The 26,308-nt window shown below is 40.6% G+C and overlaps 1 protein-coding gene across 1 annotated transcript in view; it reads right to left on the bottom strand.

Annotated features, from left to right (window-relative positions):
* APP (amyloid beta precursor protein) overlaps positions 1 to 26,308 on the bottom strand; it is a 193,833-nt gene that overhangs the window by 124,579 nt on the left and 42,946 nt on the right. Inside the window, exon 2 of the mRNA XM_084201337.1 lies at positions 20,543 to 20,710. Coding sequence (XP_084057463.1) covers positions 20,543 to 20,710 — 168 coding nt within the window. The remainder of the gene's footprint in view (positions 1 to 20,542; positions 20,711 to 26,308) is intronic.

Genomic DNA, 26,308 nt, shown 5'->3' with positions numbered 1-26,308 from the left:
ATGGCCTTGTCTTCTTCCTTGCTATGGATACACTTGAAAATCATCAACTGTTATTTCTTCTATTGACTCAGCTCTGCTTGCAGGCCAGCTGTCAAGCCCCTCATAGAATACATCTGTCAGATCTTTGCCAGTTTCAACAGCAGCCTCAGCTCGCTACAACTGATGGCTGAAGAAATACAGAGGCTGAAGGTGCAGCCTGGGATGTTAACCCAGCATACAAGACACAGCAACCTCAAGAAAGCCCACAGGCAGAACTGCAAAGTGTGAAAGTTTCCTACACTCAGAAGACTGAAGCTTTACTTTCTTTTGTCAGCAGGTGGCCAAGGCTGATGGCCATCATCCACATTACCTACAGATGCCCATTTTCACACTGCTTGCAGCAAGTGGCTCCAGAGGAACGTGCTGCTCCCCCTGCTCCATCAGTGCTTCAAATACTGAATTCTGCAGTGAAACAGCAGGTTCAGGGAAAGCCTTTGCACATGCTCACGATCCCTGTAACAGCACTGCCAAAATGGATTAGCAGGAAACTTCACACTTTAACTGCTATGTAAATATTACCCTGCAAGGCTCCATAGCTGCCTCAAGAGCTAACATGCATGATGCAAGAGGAAGATTTGTTCTTCTTTGGGTACTTCCTTTAGCATTGCCATGCTGAACTCTTCCAGTTCATGCCTCTACAAATGTCACACTCATGTAATTAGAACCCATGGTTAGATAATAGTGGGTGCTGTCACAAGCCATGTGCTTGATACATCAGTGTCCACTGACATGTTCTTATCAGGGACCCAGGGTTAAGTGTCACTTGTCATCAGCAGCAGAAATAAATGCCTTAAATGAAGACAACTAAGGAAATTTAAAAATTGATAGACTGGAATGTTTAAAAAAGGAATTTAAGACGAAAATTACCATTTATTTACCCACATGAATGTGTACATATCTCTAAAGTGACAGAAAATAGGATTCTGAGCCACAAGAACGAAGACACGTTTAGTTGCTTTCCTGAGATGAATTTGTAAAGAGTAAGAAAGCATTTTTACTGTAGGGCCTTGATGAAAGAATAATATTAGTTGGAAAAATAAGTTCATATATTTTTTTTATTTTTACTATTACCCAAAACCACCATTTTAACTGCTGGTTAGTAAAGGGGACCAAATACTAAGTAGTTCACAGTATTTGTCAAAAGTACACAAGGACAAAGAAATACAAAGAAACCTCTTCTTTTGTTACTACATCAATTACTGAACTCCTAATTTCCACTGACAGCTCACACAAAGCTTAGTCCACCCTTTTGGAGAGAAAACAGGCTTTGAATTTCATTAACAATAGGTTAATGCCAGTGTGTGTGCCAAGGAGAGCTCCCCTCACTAGACTTATATAATGTATTTGCTCTGAATTGAAGTGGGACCTACTTAGTGGCACAGAAAAATGAGCCTCACATTTATTTATAGTGTCCCTAATGAGCTCATTCTACAGTGTCAGTGTAAGCAGAGCTAGAAAGTTGCAAGATAACCAAACTTTCAACATTATTGTGACTTGATGTAGAGAAGTTTCGTTAATTCATCTTAAAAGAAACGGCGGAGAAAACAGAGATCAGTGTAATCTAGAAAATTCAACTGGCCATCAAGAGTTACAGCTACATCTTCATCTACTTCCATTTTCATTACTGACTGGAAAAAAAAAAAATCTAAAAAGCCACTCAGACTATGCAGAATTTAATATAATCTTGCTAAAACTCATGTTTACCACTACCAGCTTTAAAGCCACACAGATTTAGGACTAAAATGTAGATGAACTTAATAAAAGGAGAGAAAATAGGATGAGAAAGATTTTGGGTCGAGATAGAGAGAAAATATTTACCAATTACTATCATAGGCAAGAGAGATTCAACTTGGGGAAAATATTTTTAATTCCCAATTAAAACAATTAAAAAGGGGACATAGTGGGACAAGCACTGATTTCTTCTCTCTTACCAGTAGGAACAGCATGAAGCTGAGTCAAGGAAGGTTTAGGTTGGGTATTGGGAAAAGATTCTTCACCCAGATGATAGCTGGGCACTGAAACAGGCCATTTCTATTCCTTTCTAAAATATATATATATAGAATCTATAAAGTTTTTTTGCTTCCCAGAATTTTGCATTGATGAGCTGAAGAGCAGCAACAAGCAAACATGCTTGTTGTAATTTCCAACTGTTTGCATACCCATGAAGAGGAAACATAGGATAATTATTCCTGTATGTCCATGCACAGTGTCTCTGCAAGCTTTCCAACCTACAACTTGGGAAGCAGCAACAATGCAGAGTCCCAAATTAGCAGCAGCAGGAGTGGTGTCACATGAGTAGCCATGACACAAGCACCATCAACCCTAAAAGAAAAGTCTTGTTCTCAGTCTTGCAGTCTGCATCCAGAAAATAGACAGCTATATGCAGAATAAAGTTACTAAATGTCTCATGTGAAATATCCTCATTTATTCCTGGTTTTTAAAACTATTATACATTACTTTACAGTAGCTCCATGGCTTTCCCTGTGGCTGTCCCCTGCCCCATCACCCCTCTGATCCAGAGTACTCACATCACCAGCAGAACACCTTTCTTTCTCTTCTTGGCTTCAGCTGTGCCCTGTCATGTCTGACCAGACTCAGCCACTTGCTCCTGGCTTTCTCAGCCATCAGGCTCTTATACACACAAAGGGAAGGCTACAGGGCTAGCTGAAGCTGGCACCCAAATTTCTCCTGTCACTCTCTGTAACCCAAGCAAAGCCTTCACTTGTTCAAAGAGAATTATGAGAGTCAAACCCAGCATTAGTAGCATTGGAGCTGTTTTGAAATTCTCTGCCATGAGCCAACATGAGAAATAGCAAGGAAACCAAGAAGGGACAGCTCTGCCCCTGCACTACAAGTTCCAGGCATCTACTGCTGCAAATTAATCAGTATAACATCTCGGGTATTTGCACTAATTTCCAGCAGCCCCCTGGGAAAAGTGCATGCATACACCCTTTTAACCCCACAGTTTTAAAGAAAAAGTTTAACACTAATCAATTTCTAAACTAAAACCCACACCAATTACTTAGGATAAATAAATAAATCCACGTTGAACGTCTTCCAAACCAGCCAGGGAATTTTATCTATTAATTAAATCCTGAGGACAAATTTCCAGAGACACACTGCTTCTTATCTTTAGCCACATCCTCTTGTATCCATCCATAACATCATTTCAAGTTTAATAGCTCCAGCCTCATTAGCTATCGGAGTCAATCCTCAGCCTCACCTAGGAGCACATATTGCCCTTATAAATACTTAATTAGGCCCATCTAATAAATCACCCTTCTTTCCAACATCTTAGCTGCTTCACTGTTACACACAGAGTCGCTCTTTAAGAGTTTCCTGCCACAAAACTCACCCACTATTTCAATTCCTTTCACCCCAACTCTTGCCTCTCCAGTCCACTCATCCCGGCATATTTTTAGTTCTCATTTCCAATCTCTCTGCCCACTCAGAGACTCTTAAGTTCCATGCTAAGACACAAATGCTGTCCTCTTTTCTTTAGTCCTCTTCCTTTTATTCTCTAGGCATGCAAAGTCGGCGAACATTTCAACACTCCAACTAGTTTCCTTCTTTACTGATCTTATCCTATGGAAAGGAAAGCAAAGCAAAACTAAACATGCAGGTGTGAGTGTACATGTGAGAGTGAGATGGCAGATGATGAACCTTCTAGGCATTAACCACAGATCAGGGGGAGATGGGGTCAGAGATCAAAATGTTGCTGCAATTTTTACTCCAGGTCATGACAACAAGCACTTAGTGCTTTTCTCCGTGAGCAGGGTACATACAACATCCTGATACATCATTCCAACTGCCTGGGGTATTGAGAGTGCTGGAAACATGAGCTGGTTTTAGTGCAGTGACCAAATGGGTTGGTTCACCCAAGGAAGCTTCATACATACATGATCTCTTCTCTTAAAATTCCCTAATGTGCTTTTATCTGGAATTTCATGCAAGACTGCCACTTCCTCTGTAATGAAAGTGTTCAGAAAGGCTGCCAGCCATGAGGCAGCCGGCTCAACCCTAATCCATGCACCAGACTCCATATTTTACACAGACCTAAAGTGAGCACTGTATTGGCTTTCTCTCAACTTTTTTTCCTGCACATGGGGAAGGCAGAAGCCTATGAAAGCATAAATAAAGATGCAAGGTCAAACACATCCTCCTCACTGCCTTTCAAGTACTTGATTTTATAGCACAAATGTCTGTATGCAGTAAGAAAACCAAACCAAAACTTGAGCCTTGCCAAGAATATTCTGTTTACCACATTAGGTTTTCTAAAGCCTCTCTTGTGTAATTGTAGAGGATATCCAGCTGTAAAACCTCAGAGTAAACAGGGCTGAACTTATAGTCTCTTCTAAGCTGCTTCCCTGTCCACTTTAAGCACAACAAGCACTTCTACTTCTCTGCAGGCAGAGGATTTTATTCACAGTCAACAAAGTCCACTTCATCATGTCACCTGTTCACAGATTCACTACTCTCCTTGAGTTGAAACCTCATCTGCCTCTTACTCTACAGCATCACCAGAAACAATTAACAGCTTGGGGTTTGGGGTGTTGATGGTTTTTTGTATTTGTTTTGCTTCTGTGCTTTCACTTTTTAATTAAATTTCTGCATGAATAAGGTTAAATATTCAAGCAGTGAGAATAATGCCTAATCAAGCTAAGAGGGTATTTTTATCTCTAAGTAATATATATGTGCAAAGGACAAGGACTATTGTCATCCCAGAAAGCGGGTGGAGGGGAAGGGGGAAAAACTGCCAGAAGTGATTTAAAAACAATAATAAAAATCTCCTCATTCAGGCATGATACAATATTTTATCCATCCACTTCCCTCTTTAAGGGTGTGATAGCTTAATCCGGCTTTCAGCAGGGGTGAAGAATAAAACACAGAGTCTGCTTCTGGGAGAGAAGCTCCTTCAAAGTTCTACTCTATCCAGCAGAGCCAATCCCTAAAGGCTCTGATGGTTGACATATTGGTTGGCCCAATTAGAGCAGTTAGCAACATATTTAAGAAGGAAAAAACACCATGCAACTGCTTTTTCTTCCTGCCTTTGAGGGGTGGTGAGGGGGCCATCAGGCTCCTTCCTGGCAGGGCAGCCAGGGCCCTTCCCGGTGGGGCTGGGGTCCTTTCCAGCGTGGCTGCTGGGATCATGGTGCCAGGATCATGCCACCAGGGGGGTGGGGACCATCAGCAGGAGCAACCACATGGCTGAGACCACACGGCTGGAAGCAGCCCTGCGGCTGAGATTGGCACAGCCAGGGCTGCACAGCCAGGGCAGCGCCACGCGGCCGCTACTATTTCAACATGACTCACAATGAACTTTATTTGCTTTCCCGCTTTTAACCAGCCATGCTGCAGATAGAAGGGCAAAAGTGGCGACAGCAGCTTTTCTCCTTCCGGCACCCTGCAGAAGAGAGGTGCTGAGCAAAGCACCAGCAGCACGGCAGCCAGCACAGCTCGCACGGTGCCGGTGGGATGACGTGACCGGCAGTGAGAGGCATGGCGAGCAATTCCTCAGTGCGGAGCCCAGACAGGATCAACTTTTCGGTTCTGCAGAACTCCATCAAAACTTTTCAATTGATAGAACTTGAGAACAAATGAACCTACAGACACCAATTCTCTCCTGAGTCAGAGAAACGGAAAAGGTGAAGACATGTGAGAACAACATGGTGACACTAAGGTCAATGCAAAAGACAGAGGGGGAGGAGGAGGTGCTCTGAGCATTGGAGCTGAAAGTCTGCTGCAAGCCACGGTGAGGACTGTGATACAACAAACTGTTTCCCTGTAATTCACAAAGTGCTTGGGGGCTGCAGGATTCACTTAGAGCCCGCGAGAAAAAGGCGCTCACACTGGAGCGGGTGGTTGTTGAGAAGCTGTGATCTGGTGAGAGGATTGAACAGAGAGAAAGAGAGAACCCTTGCTTCCAGAGATAGAGGAAGAGGACCTTTGCTTTTATGTACACATAAGGAAGGAGAAAGGTTCTGAGAGAAGCTCTCAACAACAAACTCACATAAGCATCATCTCCATATGCATGAAGTTGCCAGTCACTGGCTGCCCATAGGCATCTCTGCACTCACCAGAAGCAGCTCAGAAGCCTGCCAATCTAAGAACATCCTCTCTTAGTGCTCCATTCCCCACCAAAAAAGAAGCTGAACATTTTCTTGCCAGCTTTCTTCCTCCGGCAGTATGTTCCCACACAGATGGCAAAACATTTTCTGAGACTTGGTACTGCGTGCTCCACTGAAGTCAGAAGAAACTCTGCGACGCCTTAGGATTTAGCTTCTGTATTTTTCAGATCATGTACTGCTGTAGCGTGTAACTCTAAGACTCCACAGCCTATCAGCTACTGTTCTCCCATTATATTCAGACAAAACAATTTCTCTCCAGGCTTGAAACTCAAGGATACCTTAGTGTCTCAGGCCCCGAAAAATGTAAACAACAGTGAATTTGGGGGGGGGGACAAACGTGGAGTAAATTACTTCATTACCCAAAGCTGTAATTGGAGGATTAACCCCTGATATATAAGTGGACCAAACTTTTATCAGTATGAAAAACTCATGACCATCTTGGGTGTAGCTTCCTGGAGGCTTCTACTGCCCAAGGTGTACCTCTTGAAGGCCTTTAATAAATACTCCCTTTTATTCTCTTTATCTTGTCTAGCCTCTGTTCTAGGCAGCCACTCTAAGGCATCACCCGGCACCACTTTCTCTAACAGAAAGATTGAATCCAACTCTAAGAAAACCTGAAATATGAAAGATTTGTTTCCTCCTTCCACAAAAGGCCAGTCCCAAAAGGATTAGGATGGCTGCCAAATGGAGAAACCACTTCAAATTGCTCCCAGTGACTCAACTGACCACAGTGATGTCAATCCCTAGAGAACAACACTCTTGGGGTGCAACGAAATCCAATCATATCCCACAAAACTTCAACACCAATATATTTAAGATCTTATTCTCAGAAATGGGATATTAATTTCCAACTGCTCAAAGGCACACTGAGCAAAGGGAACATCAAAATAAACTGAAATTCAAGTAAATTATGAATCTTCTGAGATGTGTTGGGACAGAGTAAGGACTGTAACACTGCATCTGCTTTCCAATATAAACCCTGCAAAGTGGCAACACGCCCATGAACATGTCCCTCTGCACCCTGCATCTTGCCAGCAGATATCCCAGCCTACTCACAGAATAGCCAGTTCCTCAAAATTCAGAAAGAATTTTAATATTAAAAGTAATTACAATAATTTATTACATGTGTCTTTTTTTTTTTTTTACTGTTTCACAATAAGGCTGGCAAACAATACATTTAAATTAATATGATCTTTGGTACCCTTTCTCCAACAAGAATTAAGTTCACTGAATTGGACTGAAGTAAACATAAATAAATCAAATATGACCATTCAAATCAAAGACTTCTGGACTTAAAGGATTTAGAAATTGCTGAAAAAACAAACAATAAATCCTTAACATTCCATACTGCTTTGGCTCATCCTGGGAAAGAAATTACTTTTTACCTCTCAGAACTGCGCCTACACTTCTCTTGAAACTTCCAGAAACAAAACAAAAAAAAAAATAGCAGATCAAAATTTTAAATGCTCTTATCTTCAGGATTCTTCAGGATTATGTTTTGATGCAATCTTTTACTGTGCTCAGTGGCTTAGCAATTCCTGTTGTTTAGTGGGGTAACGGAGATAAGCTTTACTTTAGCACTCATGAAAGTTAAACACTAAACTAGAATGAAGTTCCTTCTCCAAAGATTAATCTAAGCAGCAAAGTCAACGTAAGGATTGCACAGATTTCTGTTTTTAATTCCAGCACAGTGCAAGCACTTTGGCACCACTCTCGCTGAAACCTAGTGAAAAACACCAGGCTGATCACTGACAGTCTGACAACCCATAAACCAGAAATACCATGACACAGCTACACAACGTGATAAATTATTTTGCAAATATCAAATCCATTTGTGCTATGAAAAAAGCAATATTTTAGTTTGCCAAGCAGCAACAAAGAATCCTTATCTTAGAAACCAGCATGTGATACTGATGCTCCTCCTGTCATTCCAGCTGCAAAACCCTGGCAGAAACTAAAGCTACAGCAAAATCAGCAGCAATTGGGATTCTGCATTTGAGATGGAGGGTTCATATGCTTTTTCTCCAAATCTTTATGGCAGGTCTGTGGAATCTGTGGAACTGTTCAGCAACTGACCCAAAAAACCTAAATTTCAGATCAAATAATCACTGCAAGGATACTGAATCACATAAAATTTCTCAGTCTTTCATTCACCTTTCATTTCTCCTCTGTCCTTCCTGTTGTCATCGCTCTGCCTAAAAATACCAACCTTTTCCACATTTCTTTATTTTCACCTGCCTTTTCTCTCATTTTCTGCACAGATTCTGGTACTTTTTGAATACATTTGCTCTCCGCAAAATGAAATTGTGGATCCACATTTTCATCTCCGATTAACATGTGGCCTACTCTTCATTACAGACTTGATTTGACATCTTTTTGACCTAATAATATTGGGACTTTTTCTGCTTTCAAATTGCTCATGTTGTCTTTTTCTATTGCCCAAGAAAGCTTGCTGGCAAAACTCAGAGATTAACAGCATGTGTTCTTCTGAAAACACACAGAACCAAGTGGCAGGAAGATGTAGTGCTTTTAGAAATATCTAAAGAGCTTCTCTTCACAGGCTGTTCAAAGACCATAGCAAGCCACCCTCTGGTCAGCTGTCATGAGAAGAAGTCCTGCCCTCACACCTCCTCCAACATTACCAATCCAACTCACCTAAGGAGAGGGTCAATTAGGGTCTGTTTGCTGGGGTTTGCTTTGTGCCATTTCAGCTCCCTAAACTTCCTTGCTGCAAGATCAGACATCTGCTAAAATTTAGCAGAGAAGAAATGAGGAGGAAGGAGAGAAGCAAACTGACTGTTTCTTCAACAGCATGCACTGCTTATGCTCAGTGCTTGTGCCAAACTTGTGTGGCATCTTTCCTGCTAAGAAACTCTTAAAAAAAATCAGCTTGCAAAATATCTGACCATCTCAGATCTGGCTACACATCCTAAGCTACAACAACTCAAAACATATAAGCTGAAAGTCTGCAAAAGCAGGATTATTCAGGAATTTCAAGCCTGGCTGAATATGGGAGACTCCTCAGTCCTCTATGTTGCTCCAAACTCCAAACCAGAGCAAAGTCTAGGTTAAAGGAACAAAATTGCCAGGAACACATCATACTTAAGAGTGGTTCCAATCCAAGTGGCTCCAGAATATTAGAAGTCATCTTGCAGACTTAAACAAGTAATTGTCTGTTAGCATATCCACAGATGTCCTCTCAGCAGTAGCTTAAAATTAGTTTCTATGACAATCACCTTTAAAATGCTAAAAAATATACACATATTAACTTACATGATATTACAAGTTTAGCTTTGTAAATCCTCTTAGATTCCTTATTTAGAATCATAAGTGCAATTCCTGCTTCTTAGATGGAACCTTTTCTCTATCTTTTTTTTTTTTTTTGTCCACTTGAGGGTACAGACTGGTCAAATTGTGAAAGAACTTGGAAAAGCAACATTACCTGCAAAACTTTACAGATGTTTGAGGAAACACTCATCAAAATCTTTTTTTTTTTTTAAGCTTGTAATTGGCTCAAACAAGGAAAGAAAAATAATACTAAAGGATCTTTAGAGTGCCTTAAACCTCATAACCTGAATTTACAAGGAAGCCATTTATTGACCACAGCTCTGGCACAGATGTCTCCCCAGGCCAAGAGGAAACAAGCAATGAAGGGACAAATCAGATGTTTTATAAATGCCTAATTATGTCTGTTCTTCAAGAAAACCTGTGACTTAGGATAAGAATTTAAAAAATAAATTGTATTGGCTTGGAAAATTGCGTGGTTTCTTCACACAGCTGGAATGGGACATCTTGAATATCATTACATTCCCATGGGATTAGTACTTTTCTAACCTACAATGATATGTATAGAAAGAAACTATGCTGGTAAAACAAACATCACATTGGATAATATTTCCTCACATCCAGACAAGCAGCATTCCTGTTTCAATATTCATGTCTGGGCAGAAGAAAAAACCAATTAAACACATTATTGTCATTACTGTACAAATAAGTTCTGTTCATATATGCAACAGCTATTGGCACTCACAAAATACAAAGCTGATGTTTAAGAGATACTGTGATGCATCTTCTAAACACTAAAGCATTTTTCTAGTAGAAGCTCCTGTCTCAGCTCAAGAGAAGGAACAGTTTCCCTTTCCATAAAAGGATTCATAGCAATTTGGAACAGTGTTAGGGACTTATATCCAATGTTGGTTTTGGTTTCAGCACTAAGCCACATTCCTGTTGTGGGTCGCTGCTAGCCAGATGCCAGGCACCCACAAAAGCCACTCACTCACTCCCCTTGGCTGCTGGACAGAGGGGAGAAAATTTAACAAAGGGTTTGTGGTTGAGATAAGGTCTGGGAGAGAGATCACTCATTAAATACCATCACAGGCAAAACAGGTTCAGCTCTGAGATAAAAGATGCATTTATTACTAATGAAATCAGAACAGGATAATGAGAAGTAAAATAAGCCCTTAAAAACACCTTCCCTTCCCCCCTACCCCTCCCTCCTTCCACACAGAAGGCAGGGAGTGGGAATTCTGGTCAATTCATCATCCATGGCTTTTCACACTGCTCTGGGAGAGGAGTTGTTCCCATGCTGCACCATGGGGTCCCTCCCATGGGAGAGTTCTCTGCTAACTTCTCCCGTGTGAGTCCATCTCACAAACAAAACAGCTCCCTGGGAACTGCTGCAGGGTGAGTCCATCTCATGGAAACAGTCCTCCCAAAACTGCTGGGAGGGTCACTCTTCCATGGGCTACAGTCCTTCAAGAACAGCCTGCTCCAGCATGGGAACAGGACCCCTCTCTCCAAGGGTCTCCCATCCGTTCACAGCATCCTCCCAGGCATCCACCTGGCTCCAGTGGGGGCTTCTCCATGGGCTGCATCAGATCTCTACATCCCCATGGATCTCCAAGGGGAGACAGCTGTTTCACCATGGTCCTCACCCCCTACCTGCAGGAATCTCAGCTCCAGCCCCTGGAGCACCTCCTCCCCATCCCTCTCCACTGACCTCGGTGTCTGCAGAGTTGTTTGTCTCACATATTCTCACTCCGCTATTCTCTGACTAGAATTAAAACTGTGCCACAATCTTTGTTTTCCTTTCTTCTTAAATAAGTTAGAAGCACTATCACCCTGATAATTGGCCCAGCAGCATGTCCATCTTTGGAGTCACCAGGGTTTGGCTCTGCCAGACATGGTAGAAGCTTCCCACAGCTTCTCATGGAAGCCACCTCTGTGCCCCCACCCACCACCAAAAACCAGGCCATGCAAAACCAATACAATTCCTTAAGAACTCTAAAAAAATAATCTAAAAATCAAAAATCCTCACCTTTCAAACATTTCTGTTAGTAATTTGAAGTAACATCCCTCCAGGAAAACCTTGTCCCACTCAAGAAAAAAAAAGAAAAAAAACAAACAAAAAAACCCAGCTAAAATTCTGCTTAAACCATTAAAAACATCCTGTAGACTTACAAGGGGAAAAGGTGGATAAAACCATTAATAATTGGACAGATATTCTGAAACCTTTCCATGATTACAATTAATTCACAACCATCTAGAACAAGTTTTTGTAAGGAACACACATCTATAAAAAAAGATTATCAGTGGGATTTTGTATTAGCCAGAGGCATACAGTATTTGGAAGATTATAACAGGCACTCAGTATAGTGCTACATAATCATTTTAATTGGATAAAGGTTAACTGGATGATAATGCTGATGTATGAATTAGAAATTAGAAAGTAGCAGTTTTAAACTGCTTGGGGAAAAAGGAATGTGCCAGAAATCCAGAAACACTACCCCCATCCAACCTGGGGACATTGCCCTGCTATGAATTCAAGCAAATGTACTTCCTGACAGCTTCAAATCTATGGAAGGAGAGAAACTGTCTTTCCTTTTTTAATGTTTGCCTGTAGAACCAGCAACAAACTCTGTGAGTAATGGCCTTTTCCTTGCCAAGAGACCTCTGAACATGAACCCATTTCATGATCCAATCGCTGCTCCTACTACAAGCTTCATACACTGGTATCAGGAAGCAATCACCACTGTAGACAGTTTTTTTTGGTTTCCATATCTTCCAAAGTAGATGGACAACAATTAAATGGGAAAAGAAAAAGAAAAAAAAGAAACTTGCCTCCACAAAAAACCCCAAAACCAAATCAGAAGCCAGTAACACTTCCACCACAAGAAAAAGCAAGGTAAGAAGATAATAACAACTTAAGATTAAAACAATAACAAGCTATAGCACAGGAAAGCTATAAAGCCATCCAAAAGGGATGGGGACAATAAAAAAAAAAAATACAGAACATGACATAAAGCTTGGCACCTATTCCTACACACACAATCATGGACAGAGACTTGTGCAAGACCAGAAGGAGATGAAGCCCCAAAACACTCAAAACCACTCAACCACCCAAACCCTGCAGGCAGCCTTCCAGGTCTCAGGAGCACCATTCCCAGGACGCATCACTCACCCATCTGCAGAGGTACACTTGCAGATGCTGGGGCTGTGGTTCCAGTGCCTTGAACTGGACACAAGTCTGACATTGCCAGGGCACAATTCCTGCATTATTCCATCTCTTGCCCATTAACTGCTAAAACCTCTCCAAGAGCCATTTCTAGCACAGAAGCTAGATCAAGGAACTGACCAATCTCTGAAAACATTCCCCTAAGAATAAAAACTGCATCACAATGGAAAGTGCCAGGAGTTCAAGAGAACGCTGATCTTGAACAAAAGTGGGATAGATCTGTGCCAGACTGAAGCACCCATGTAAACATAGTCTCAAAAGGTGGATTAAAAAAAAAAATCACAGAATTGCTGGGGTTGGAAGGTACCTTAAAGATCATCTGGCCAACCTCACTGGCCTTGGACACATCCAAGGATGGGACAGTGTTCCAGACTGCAAGGCAAGATGTATTCTATTGCCATCTGCATGGCAGTTGTCTGGTGTCAAGTGGGCAATGCTCCTTATCTCTCTTCCTGAGTGATCATAATCAGGGTCCCTCAGCAGGGAACATCTGCTGATAAGGGGCTATTGAATGTCACCACATGACTGATAAGAACTATAACATCCCATTGGGAGATGCTCCGCCCAGAGGGAGGAGCCAAGCATTCCTACCCAGATATAACCTGGAGATTCTGACACACCAGCACGGCTCTTCTCCACTGGACTCCCCAGAGGAACAGCAGCTGCTTCTACTTCCATGGATCTGCGGAGGAAGAATACACCCCTTTCCTACAGGACTGCCCTGCTCCAACAGAACCACGCCTGACACTCCAGGAGGACTGCAGCCCCTTTTCCAACTGGACTGCTACCAACACCCTGACCCACAGGTTGTCAGTTTGTGTTCTGACTCTGTCAGTGTTGTTCTGGTGTATTGCATTGCTGTATTTTATAATTTTATTTTTTTTCCTTTCCCTATTAAAGAACTGTTATTTCCTGCTCCCATGTTTTTTGCCTGAGAGCCCCTTAATTTAAAATTCATATCAATTGGGAGGGGTGGGGAGGGTTTGCATTCTCCATTTCAGAGAAGGCTCCTGTCTCCTTTAGCAGGCACCTGTCTTTCCAAACCAAGACAGACAGTCACTGTTTCTCTGGGCAACCTGTGCCAATGCCTCACCATCCTCACATGTCTAATATAAATTTACTCTGTCAGTTTGGAACCACTCCCTCTTACCCTGTTACTACATACTCTTGCAAATAGTTTCCCTATCCTCTTCAAAATGGCTGAAACATAACAGCTGTATATTTATAATAGATTCTTCTTTACTTAGGGCAACCATCACACTTTTTGCCTGTTATGTCTTAGCCTTATTATTTATTAAAGGAACAGCTGCTACCAGTCCATCTCAGAGTTACACAGTGAAAGAGTGGGAGATGTGTGTGCAAAGAAAACTGCAGACCGTATATGATGAGAACTCTGTATGCAAGACAGAAAAGAGAATGTTCACATGAGCAGTAAATGTCAGCAGTGTTGTCCCCACCAGGATGCCATGGACATGGGAAAGGCAATGTCTCTACAGACCACACCCAACTCTACTCAGCCCTCTCCGAAGTATCTTGGGCCAGGGGATAGGTCAGTTGAGCTTTGCTCCCTTGGCTGGGCATGCTGAGCATCTAGTGCAAGTGTGCCTGGTCTCTTTGGAACCTGAAGGAGCAAACCACAAGCACAGAACACATCGCTGACTATAATGAAGAGCTCCTCCTCAAGCATGTGCTAAATGGTTGTCTCTAGCTCAGCTATGAACCAAACAAGGTAAGACAAGAAGGCTTCCTTGCATACAGCCATTGCATTCATGTCTTTTAGAAGACAGAATAAACTGCTGTACTCTTGGCACAAACATTATGCTGATGGAACCCATTGATTAATCTTGTCCATCATATCTGTGAAATTAAAAATTAATCTACAGGAAAATACAGCATTGCAGTTTCATTAAATGCTGCAGTACATGTTTACCTAAATATTAATTTATACAAACAATCCTCATCCCTTTTCATCCTTTTTCCTCCCTCAGCCTCAAAGCAGAAGCACTCTTTGAAAAAGTCCTTATTTTTTCATTTCATTTCATGCAATAGAAAATCAGTGCAGAGAAAAACAAGAAGGAAGAATTTTTATTATGAGCAAAAAAAGACGGGAATCATCTTGCAACATATGCTCCAAGTTTTATTAGTCACTTGATTTGAAATATATTTCCATGGTAGACTACAGTCGGGGCTAAAAATCCCAGGCTTCCTTCTCAAGTAGGTGAGTATACTAAGGTTTAACTGCAGGATAAATATACCATCAGTGGTAATCCTCTATTTCCATGCAAATCAAATTTAACCACTTGCAGAAAGAGCAAACTAATTTAACCTTTGCTGCGGATGAAAAGCTAAATAAAACCTAAGACCTCAATAATCAATGCAAAGAGTGCTAAGATACCATTCAGTCAAACTTTTAGGCATGACTGTACACATCTCAGAATATACCAACACCCATTTCTGTTGAAAATGTCATTTGTTTTTAAGGACGTTCTGTGCTGCCAAAAATCTGCATTTCCCCTTTCATTAAATGGATAATTTCTTCAGAGCTAAATTTATGGCTTTTTCAACTGCTGAATTTTAAGTAGAGCAGGTTTAAAATTAATTTTCACCTTCAATACTGTGGCTATTCGCTTTGAGAAACTAGAAAGGGCACATTATGCAGCCTAGATAAAAACAACAATTTGTATTACAGTGAAAATGATAAGGTGGAGAGAAACCATTATCAAGGCAGTAAGACCATTGTCATTGTGTCTCAAATTTTCAGAAAAAAACAGGTCAAGCAATTTTTCTCTTTTCAAAAACCTTGTCATTCCTGGCAGTTTAACAAACTCTTTAGCAGGAAGACAAAGACTAGAGGGGAGGAACTGCTGCCATCAGTGCTGGCTGAAGTAGGCCCCTGGACAAGAAGCACAGTAGGAGTATCAGATATGGTGACAAGAGGAAGCTAAGCAAATAAAAAAGAGATGGGCCAGTCATTTGGTGGCCCTTTTGGCTCATGTACAAAATAGGGGACATCTGGGGATTACGGGCTAAGATAATGTCAAAGCTTTAGTATGGTCACATCCCAGCTTGTCCTGGGACTGGCTAAAAATGGCTTTTGGGTTTCACAAGCAACATACCTAAATACATGGCACAAAACCAGGGGATTTGAGAAAATGAGAAGATAACAATTTCTGGAAGCATTATGGTTAAGGATCAGAAATGCCAACAGTGTTCTGTCAACAGTTATACTGAATTACCTATTACAGGAATTAGCCCTACTATTTTCTGCTCCATGTAACACAAATATAACAGTTAAGAATGTAGTAACATGCATTTATAATTTTGTTATTTCTGGGGAGGATTCTTCTAAGAAATACACACTGACCACAAAATGGTCATGCATCCCAGTGATGTTAAAAAGAAAGTGGACACCTGTAACGACTTCAGAAACGAAACCAAGCAGTCATGAGATGCCAAGTGTAACACCTTTCAAAGCCAACATTCACTTTACATCTGAAAGCTACTCTAGGCATTTAGCTGAAGATTGCAAAGCAAGCCAGCTCTGATTGCAAAGTGCACTAGATTTCCAAACTCCCAGGTTTAATTCATCCGCACAATATCCAGACCCAAACTTGCTTCATTATAGTTGTGGTTTGGTCTTCCAGGAAAGGAAAAAAACAAACAGTCACATGGATACTTAAAATGGAATTAGGTATCTCCAAATGAAATTAGGTGGGGAAAAAAACATTCATCAGACAAAATAACTTTTTGTCAGCTGTGACTGTTTTACAATTCAGTTTGGACAGGAAGTTCAACACAGATGGTAAAAAAATTTCAGTTCTTCAAGGAACTCATGTATGCTAACTACTAGACATAAAATTCTGCACATAGCTGCTGCTCAAAATTGCTAATATAATAAATTTACATCAATATCTTCCATCTGAACACTCTCTCCCTTCAAAGAGGGAATGAAGCACACCTAAATTAACTTCCTACTCTGCATACTCCATAACTCCGAAAGCAGCTTTGACAAAGGGCAGGCTCCAGATGGGTTTCATGAACACTGTTCAGAAGACAGGAGCTGATTGACCTGCAAAAGCACCTTCCTATGACAATAATGAGTAGGTGGGGGCAACCCAACTCCTCCCATAAGACAACAAAAGGCAAATCCAGGAACAGTGGTATCCACCTGCTTTGGGACACCAGCTAACCACCCATAAGGGGCTATTAGGAAGAAACTTTTGTCAGGGGTAGTTATCAAGTAATTGTGTAGTATGACAGGGTTTTCCCAAAATTCCTCTGAAACAGCTGGTGCTGCAGTGTCAGACTCACTGACCAGTGGCTTGGTCTGAAGTGTCATCTAGATCACTCAACATCTTAAGGATTCTGGCACACAGAGCTGTAAACCATCCAAATTTAAATCAATTCTAGCATTTGCAGCACTTGCACTTGACAGCTGCTTGCAGATCAGGCCCATGCAGTTTTACTTCCAGTAACAGGTACAATCCATACAGCAGTATGCTAGCTAGTTTGACATTAAAAGAAACCACTACTAAACTGTACTTATCTATACAGTATTTCATTCCACCCAAGAAAGTTTCATTTGGTGATATTTAAAAAAGAAACCAACAAGTCACCAGCTGACACTGAACACAAGAAAATGTGGAGATATGCTTCCAGTACCATCTCCAATGACTTCAGTGTTAAACTGAAGTCAAGGAAGCTGGAAGGCAGCATTCAAATATCTTCTATGTCCTTTCAAAAAAGCAATCTACTGTCTGAGCTTTGCCATATTTAAACTGTGTGATGTGTTGTCCAAATATGAACTCTGAGGGATGCACTGAGCTCCCACTCAAAAAAAGTAAAGCAAAACCAAGCAACATTAATCTTTAAAACACGTAGGTGGTTCTGCTTATTCCCTGTTCCTCCCTTCCTGCTCTGCAATGCTCCTCTACTGCTAGTTCCTGCATCAAGACTTCAAAATCCACCTAAGCTGGCAGTGGACCACAAGAGGAAACAACGAGAATCTCAAGGTTCACAGTACATCTCTGCAGGAGAAATACAAGTCCTTCTATAGTCTTTGCACCTCCTAGCCCTGTGCTCTGCCCACTACTCAGACATCTAACCTGGTGTTGTCAAGAGAAGCTCTTTTAAAAGAAGAGTTAACAGGAGGCAGAGAAACCAATCTGCTTGTAAATTTTGATGAGAGGAGAGATGGTATTTTTTATTTTTTGAAAAATACCTTCAAGTAAGAAATCAGAGCCAGAGAATATGTGAAGTATCTTTTTTTTTAATGAACAGTGAACAGAGTTTCCTTATATATTAATTTTGTATTATTTTATAGCCAAGGAGCCACAGATCACTGCACTTGCACATTGGGTTTCCACCCAAACGGCTCCTTTTGGGATGTCACTCCTGGTCTTTCCCAAGCTGGAGGAAGAACTGGGTGCATGGGTTAACTCTTCAGGTTTTACCACAGGAATGCATCTCCCCTTACAATGCAGTCATTATCACAATGCCTGGAACAGTGCTCACAAGGGATGTGCAACAAAAACCAGATGGACAGATTTCTCAATAGATGTACAAGGTGGAAAATTCAATCCTTCCTTTGCTTGCTGTCACTTCAAGGTTCTGTTTGGATCTGGGTAAAAAAATCCAGTTCCTCAGCAGATGGTACAAAGAGCTGCTGCTACAGCAAGAGTGAAGAACCAAGAAAGCTGCCACAGAGGCAGGGAACATGAAGGCAGACACAGGAAGAGTACCTGCCCGCTGGATTAGCAGAGCATTTACACTCAGCCTCTGCCTAGAGCAAGAAGTGAAGCACACAGGAAGAAGGAATCGTTCTTTTGGGGGAAATAAACAGCATTAAAGGAGAGAAAAGAAAGGAAGGAAAAGATCATGTTTGGTAAAAGCAATCAAAAAGGAGACTATTACTTGTGTACTATTCCAACACAAGAGGTACCACATCTCAGCCTTGCTAGTTATCGCTTCCTGCTAATGGGAATATGCAAATTTGCCCCATTCCCTGAGAGCAATTACTGTCTTGCAGCCAAAGTAAACAGCAGAAAGCAAGGAAAATACTAGGCATATTTGGAGTATCAACCACAATAACAAGGAGTTCTCCAAAGCTAAGAAGCCAGTTTGAGTTGCATTTACTAGCAATCCTCTACAAATTAATTTCTTTGGTAGAAGCAGGTGCTGTTATCCAGCTCTTTCATTTCTCTTGTGGGGGTCATAGGCAAGTTTAGCAGCAAATATTAAATAATATTAGCTATAAAATATTATTTAATACTGAATAAAAATATTAAATAATAGCAAAGCATCAGTGCCATTCCCTAGCCAAAGCCAAAGCCCAGCATGCCACAGACCTGGTCAAAGGGGTGTGAGGAAGGAGGGAGGACCATGGGCAAGAGTTGTACAGAACAGGGAACTTCTTTCCATGCTGCTGAGTCGCATCAGCTTTCATGTGGCTTTTTGTTTTAAATTGCTGTCAGCAGATCTGAACTTCCTAATATTTGCTATCCATTTCTGAATTCATTACCAGCATTGAAAAACCTGGGGCTCACATGATTCCACCCCACCCCAAACACCTGCTGGCAGCGACCCCATTGCTGCCACATGCTCTTGCACCCCACTTTGGTCCCTTCTCCATCAGCAGCCTATAGCAGCTGCACTGTGTATCTCAAGGGGGTGTGTGGGAAGGACATGGCAGGACAGAAGGACAGCAGCAGTTTCTAGAAAGCAAACCAAAAGCCTACTGGTGAGCATAGCAAGAAAAGATAGGGGGGGTTGCCAGATTCCCATGTTCAACACAGCACAGCAGAACTGCTCACTTCAAGTTGGTGAAAGCATACTGCTTCACACAATTAACAGAGATTAACTAAAATAAAAAAAAAAGCTCACCCCATTTTTAGGGAGTAGACCTGCCCACACTTTGCCCCACAACAGGGCAAAACCCTGTAAGCCATATTTTTAACTGGAACTGGAGACACTCTAAAATAGTGACAATCATCTAATACTAAGTTACTAAATTGTCAAGCACACAAAATAGGGCTTAATACACTGTAATTTAAGTATTTACCTTTAAAAACCCAAGTATCAATGATGAGAAAATTTCAGATTTGCAAAAAAAAAAATCAGGTGCTGGAAATATGCAATAGCCCTCGCTTAAAAAATAAAAAAAAAAAAAAAGAAAAAGAAGTGGCATAGTAAATGTAAGAACTAAGGCAACTTAAAGCATGCCCTTTTGTTCCACTGCATGAAATAACACATTTTCTTTTCAAATTGTCACACCCTGCTACAAGGTTATTGTACTATCACATCACAGAGACAAAAGAAAATAAGATCCATATGTTCTTAGGATATAAGCAAGTGGGTAAGAAGTTTCTGCTCTCAAATATGAAATCAGTGATTGTGACTTCATCTGTAGGGGAAGCTTTTCTATTAAGAAACTCTGAATGGTTCTGTGTGCAGCAGAGGCCTTTAATTCTGGACTGTAAAAGTGCATTTCAGTGTCATGGCAGAACTACAGAAGGCATGCTACAGCTGACCTTTCCAAATCAGCCCAAAAAGCCCAAGGACATTTTAAATAATAAACTGCCACCTCAGCTTTATTCAAAACACTTTAAAAGAAAGAAGTCCATTGCACATATACTATACAAAAACTATCCCCCAAGGGTAGAAGAGAGGGAAAATTTTCCAACAGTCCCAGTGATTCCCTCAGCAAGCAATTCCATAAGCTGTTTTAGCAGGAGAGAACCTCTTCAGAAAGGACAGGAAGGCAATGGAGCAAAAGAGGGAAGATTCCCTACAGACTGAGCTCTCTGGCACATTACACTTTTGAAAGAGCAACCACTACAGTTATTCCTGAGACAGCACTTACTTCCTGGCAGTATTGAAGAATTCCTTCTTTTGTCCCAATGCAGGTCTTGGTGCCAGAGGGGTCTGATTCCCACTTTCCATTCTGCACATTCATATGCATGTTGAGTTTGCCACAGAACATGGCAATCTGAGGTTCTGCCAGCAGCCCTGCATTTCCATCAGCAGGCACCTGGAAGGAGAAGGAAAGTTTTAATCTCACATTTGACATTTCAGTCCAGCCAAAGCAGCAACAGGTTAAGCAAGTCTGAGACAAACTCCAGACTCACCCACCAATCGCACCAAAACCAAAATTTTTTATTCAGGGAGATGTGAGAAATATAAATGGGATGTTAATAGAAATCCAGATTACAATAGTATAATTTTAAAGCTTAACTGTCACAGTTGGCCCCGAGTAATAATTAGCATTGACTCCATTATTCACAGAAGGCTGATCAATCTCTTTATTTAGTATTATTATTAAGAAATCCATTGCTTTTATAGACAGTTGCGATACACGAGGACATAATTGGTTTACCAATCCAAACATCATCACCATTGGCTAATTAGGAAACCACCCTGTGGTAAACAGATCTCCAGAACACATTCCACATGTTCACAACAACAGGTGCAACAAGTGAAGATGAGAATTACTTCTCATTCTTTTCTCTGATCTCACAGCCTTTCCCAGAAAGGCCTGGGAAAGTCGTGTTTCTCTCTGTGACCAGAGAGCTGCTACCACACTTAACCAAACTGTTTTGTGGCCCAAAACTGTCTTCTTACCAACTTGGGCTAAACAACAAGCACAGCTGGAGCACAGTTACAGAAGTTTAATTTTCCAAATACAGCTGTTATAATGTAGGGGAGGCGTTTACCAGCAAGTAACTGAAAAAGTAACAAGATTTTAGCAAGAGTTTGCTAAAAAACCTCACAGTGTATCCTTTTCCTCAGAAGTTCATCTCCTTGTTGAGCACGCTGGCTGGATTTTATCAAGGCTTATGAAGATGGTAGGTTAAAAGCAGCTTTCACCAAAGCTTTTCTTGGATTGAACCTCAAAATGCAGAGGGGCTGGGGAGGCATCAAAAGGGCTCTGCTGAAGGTTAGCTGACAACCCAGGATTACAGAATACCATCTCCCCAACGAGCATTAAAATACCAGGCTCAAGACAGGTGCTCCTCCTCTTGAGACACTGCCCATGACACCAAAACCAGGCGCTGCTGGGGCACAGAGCCAGACATCAGAGGCACTCCCAGCACAGGTTTAAATGTCTCCCATGGTACTACAGCACTGAACACAAATCAAGAGCCAGCCCCTGAAGGTGTAAGGTGAAAGAACTAGCTTTTTGTTTTACATCTGAGGAACGTGACACAAAGAAAAACCTCCTCTCTGGGTTAGGTACCTCAAGAGACAAGTCTACAGCTCTCCAAAGGCCAGTCATATTCAAGGTGCAGCAGAGTATTCATTCCAGTTTAAATATCTATTTTGAACTTTCAATCTCTTACCTAGAAGGCTTCTCAAGAGGAAAATTAAAAGCATTTTTAAAAATTCACAAAAAAGAGAAGAAACAGAATTATGGCATCATAGGAGATATGCAAACACAGGATATTAGTTTGACTTTTTGTTTAAACACAAAGAAGATTTAATGAATTTTATATACCTACAGTACTATAAAAAACCCCAAAGTCCACACTGAGAGAGTGAACATCTAACTATCCGTTGGATTCGCATTGAAAATAAACATGCCAAAAATTAAACTAAGGTTGTGTTTGGGTTTTTTTTGAGAAGAAAGAGAGAACATTTCTTGTCTGGTTTTCATAAGAAGTTAACTTGTTACTGCAATCCAGCTCAAAAAAAAAAAAAAAAAAAACCAACAAAAAAAACCAGACAAGAACACCTCAACTGGCTGAGATTTCCCTTTACTATCTCAATTTCTCTTCTCCTGTGCAACAAGTATATTCTGTACAATTTAAAAGCCAACTATCACTGTTGTTCCAGTGGGTAATTAGAGAATTTTCCAATCACTGGGATGCCACCTTGTCTTGGCTTGCCTTGATCAGGAAAACTATCACATGCTTACTTCTTCTAATACCTTCAGAAAGTTTGGAGAGCAACGCCAATGTAACAATTCTATGACAATCTGCAAAATATCCTCCAAGTTAATTATTTTATTTTTCATTATACATGCAACATAACACTATCAAAATTTCAATAAAAATAGAAGTGAGTCATTTCACAGGTGATGTATGGATGAGAACTCTATATTCCCAGTCCGCTCCTTCAATTGAGATCTTTAGTAAATTAATAAGGCACACAGTAGTCCAACTGTGGCATATTTTAGATTTTTTTACTCACAACCATAAATTAAAACAAAAGTATTTAGATCATAGAATCAAAGACTCATTTAGGTTGAATGAAACAAGATTGAGTCCAACTGTAAACCTAACACTGCCAAGTTTAACCAAACTAAAAGCCAAAAAAAAAAAGCTAAAATTTAGCTAACTAATTTCAAGGGATTTCTATATGGTGCAAGTTCCTGATAACATAAAATCTCATGAAATATTACTCATTTTAAGAAACATCAAACAGCAGTATTTTTGGGGAAAGGTGGGGAAATGTAGCCCTTTCTGTAAAACACATACACTTACAAAGATTATAAACTCAAAGAAAAGCAGGAGACTAAAACATTAGTAAAACTTACAAAGTGATAAGTGATTTGTCCCACACATACTACCATAACACTTTAAACATGTGAATGAATTAATCACTGATCAATATGTGAGCTGGTGATGAATTTTGTTCATCATTGAAGTTTTCTTCATAACCAATGGTTTCATTCATTTACATTCATACTGTCACAAGAAAATAATATCAGCATTACAATGAACTTAAATAATCTAGAGCAGCAATCTACACTGATAAGCAGCTTCTATAGAAGGAATGCTCAATAACATAAAGCTACAGTCCAGTTTGTTACAACAATACCTGTAGTGGCAAATCTCTCCTTGACTAATCCTAAAGCCCTTAGGCAGACTAGTCTCCCCAAGAATAACCCATGGGACATAAACATAATTACATTAATAGCAACTATTTACTTTATTAGTATTCTGCAGAAGCAAAAACTCGAAGCATATTAATGGAATTGTAATCACATCATATTTTTTCTTGTTTGTATATGACTGTGAGCTAGCAGCATGGCTTTTTTTCCTGCTTCTTAGCAAATCATTAAATAACAGCATCTCAAGGTAACTTCAAATGTTATGCTCAGGTTTTGTCAGTATATCCAGTTTTCAAAGACCAAGTAAGAACACTACTCATCACTTCCACAAGACGTCTGTAATGAAAATTACATAAATTTGAAAAATGGCATGTACAGGACTCTGAAAAAATCATCTCAATTGATGGTACACTATTTAGATCTCTACATTAGTCTACTGTCACAAGACATTCAAGCACCAGCCTGATATCTTTTCATATAGAAAATAAAATTATTGATTTTTATAAGTATAAGGATACAAGTTCTGAAAGAAAGGTTCCATGGCTATGGTAAAGCTCAATGCTCACAACAGGTTCTCCCTTAAAGAATTCCAGCACATCAGAGGTCTATCTTCCAGTTTCAAGACTCATTTTACCTCCAGCTGAGTGAATTTCCTGGTTTAAGGCAAATTTGGGAGAAAAACCTCCAAAAGGGCCTCCCTCAGAAAGCAAACCCCCACGGTCGCTCCCCCCAACCGGTTCGGGAAGGATTTTCTCAGATATAAGTGGAACAAACCTGTTTATTTAACAGGCAAAGCACTCCCCAGCACACAAAATGAACAATACCAGATGACAAAACTCATTGGCCGCTCTGAAGAGATGACAAATTCAGGAAGTCTCTCCTGTGGGTGCTCGCTCTGTTATCAATCCCTCGGCACTGGGAATGGCTGCTGCCCAGAGCAGACCCCAGTGGCCACAAAGTGCCAGTTCTCAGTGCTCCCCAGTCCAGAGCAGGTTCAAATGGTTCCAAAAAAAGGGAAAGAAGAACAGTCCAGGGAAAACTTCTCAGCCTCAGCTGGCTAAACTAACCAAAACACAAAGGAGTGCTCTGCTCTGCTCTGCCCCGTCCGTGCCCAGACACCCAGAGGAGGAGTGAGAGCTGATCACAAACTCTGCGCTTCTTCTTCTCCCGCCTTCACTCTCAGAGGCAGTCTTGAAGGCACAGAATATAACATCCAGCATAAACAGAACAGATGATTGGGGATACAAGCATCATAACATCACCCCAGGACAGTGCATCTTCCTGCACCATGTTCTCATACATTTCCTTCTTACAAGCAGATAAATGATGAAGTGCTTAAAACATTGTTTTAAAGAAAACAAATTCAAAATCCCTTTCAAGGATAGGCTTGCAGTATTTTGCATACTCTCACAGGTGGGGATATTAGAGAAAAGAAAATCTAACCAACACTAAAGACTGAAATCAGAAGACAACTCTGTACAACAAAGCTCACTGGGTATGTAACTGCTCTGGATCTGGAAAGAAGAGGGACTTAATTCAAGTGTTTTCTCCTCAGATTGGTCAGTTTAGGACAAAACAAGGTCAGTCTTAGCAAGGCCACCTGAATGGCATAATTTAATTACTGGAGCCTGTCTTTATAAAGTAGGTGTTTCATAGTATTTTTCTGTTTGTTTTTAGAGAAAATAGTCATTACAGGTATTTATTTCATGTCAAAATATTGAATTACATACAATAGAGAAAAAAAATAAAAAATCATGTAAGCAGTAGGAGACTATGATGTAGGCAAGGTGTTTCCTTTCCATGCTAAGAGGTAGTAGAGATGCCTTTGCTTTCCTGTCTTTCAGGTCTGGCAATTTAACACACTTATTTGAGAAGAGATGCACATCCACATAGCATGTTGGATGCCATTTATACCATTTCTGAGACACTCGAAAAGGATTTTGATAGCAGAGTACAGAGGACTGAAAGAAGTTTATCCAACTCCAAAACTATAAGGAAATACCTTACATTAATAGAAGTGTGTGGAGTTTTTTAGCTCACTGCCATTCCATCATAATATCAAAAGACCTCATCCTGTCAAACATTATCTTATAAACATCCAAAGTGTCTCAATTTGCAATAAATACTTAATTTGCAATTACTTTCAAAGAGAGGACGTTCAGTAGCAACCTTCATAACTACAACTCGCTCAAGAACAACTGTCCTCCTTACTTTAGGAGATGACTAAAATAATCCCTCCCTGATTTTAATTTTTCATGCTAACACCCGTTCAAACCTCCAACCAGGAAGTCAGAGACTAGAGTTTGAAGGTTTAACAACAGTAAAAGTGGTTCAAATAACGTGAACAATTAAGCATATCCAATCATAACATATCACCCTTCCAACCCCTGGCTGTGCTTTCTCCAAACTTTTATCCCATATTTGGGTTGAAATCTGAGGTTTCTCATTAACTAAAGCAGCACCAATTTGCATACATAGCAGTTTACTTCCTCTATGACAAATTTCAAAAGAAAATAAATTCTGTCTTTGAAGTGGGGCCACTCATAACTCTTTTTCCTATAAAGAACAGAGGTAAAAATAGAATGAAAGGACAAAAATAGAATAAAAGGATTCTCTGCTTGCCTTACACACTCAGTGAGCAAAACCTAATACAGAGACTTATTATTCCCAGGGGAAAGACCAGGGATTTTTTTCACTGAACTGTCTGATCTTCTGTACCCTACAAGTGAAGTTTGTTGCTCAGTTCTAGAAGTCTGTTGTACAAACTGGGCAAATGCCATGCAAATACAGGCTTGT

Source organism: Fringilla coelebs (assembly GCF_963513975.1).
Source record: "Fringilla coelebs genome assembly, chromosome: 2".
In the NCBI taxonomy this organism is placed as follows: domain Eukaryota; kingdom Metazoa; phylum Chordata; class Aves; order Passeriformes; family Fringillidae; genus Fringilla; species Fringilla coelebs.
Note: the sequence above shows the minus strand (reverse complement) of the source record. Positions and strands in the feature narration are given on the sequence as shown.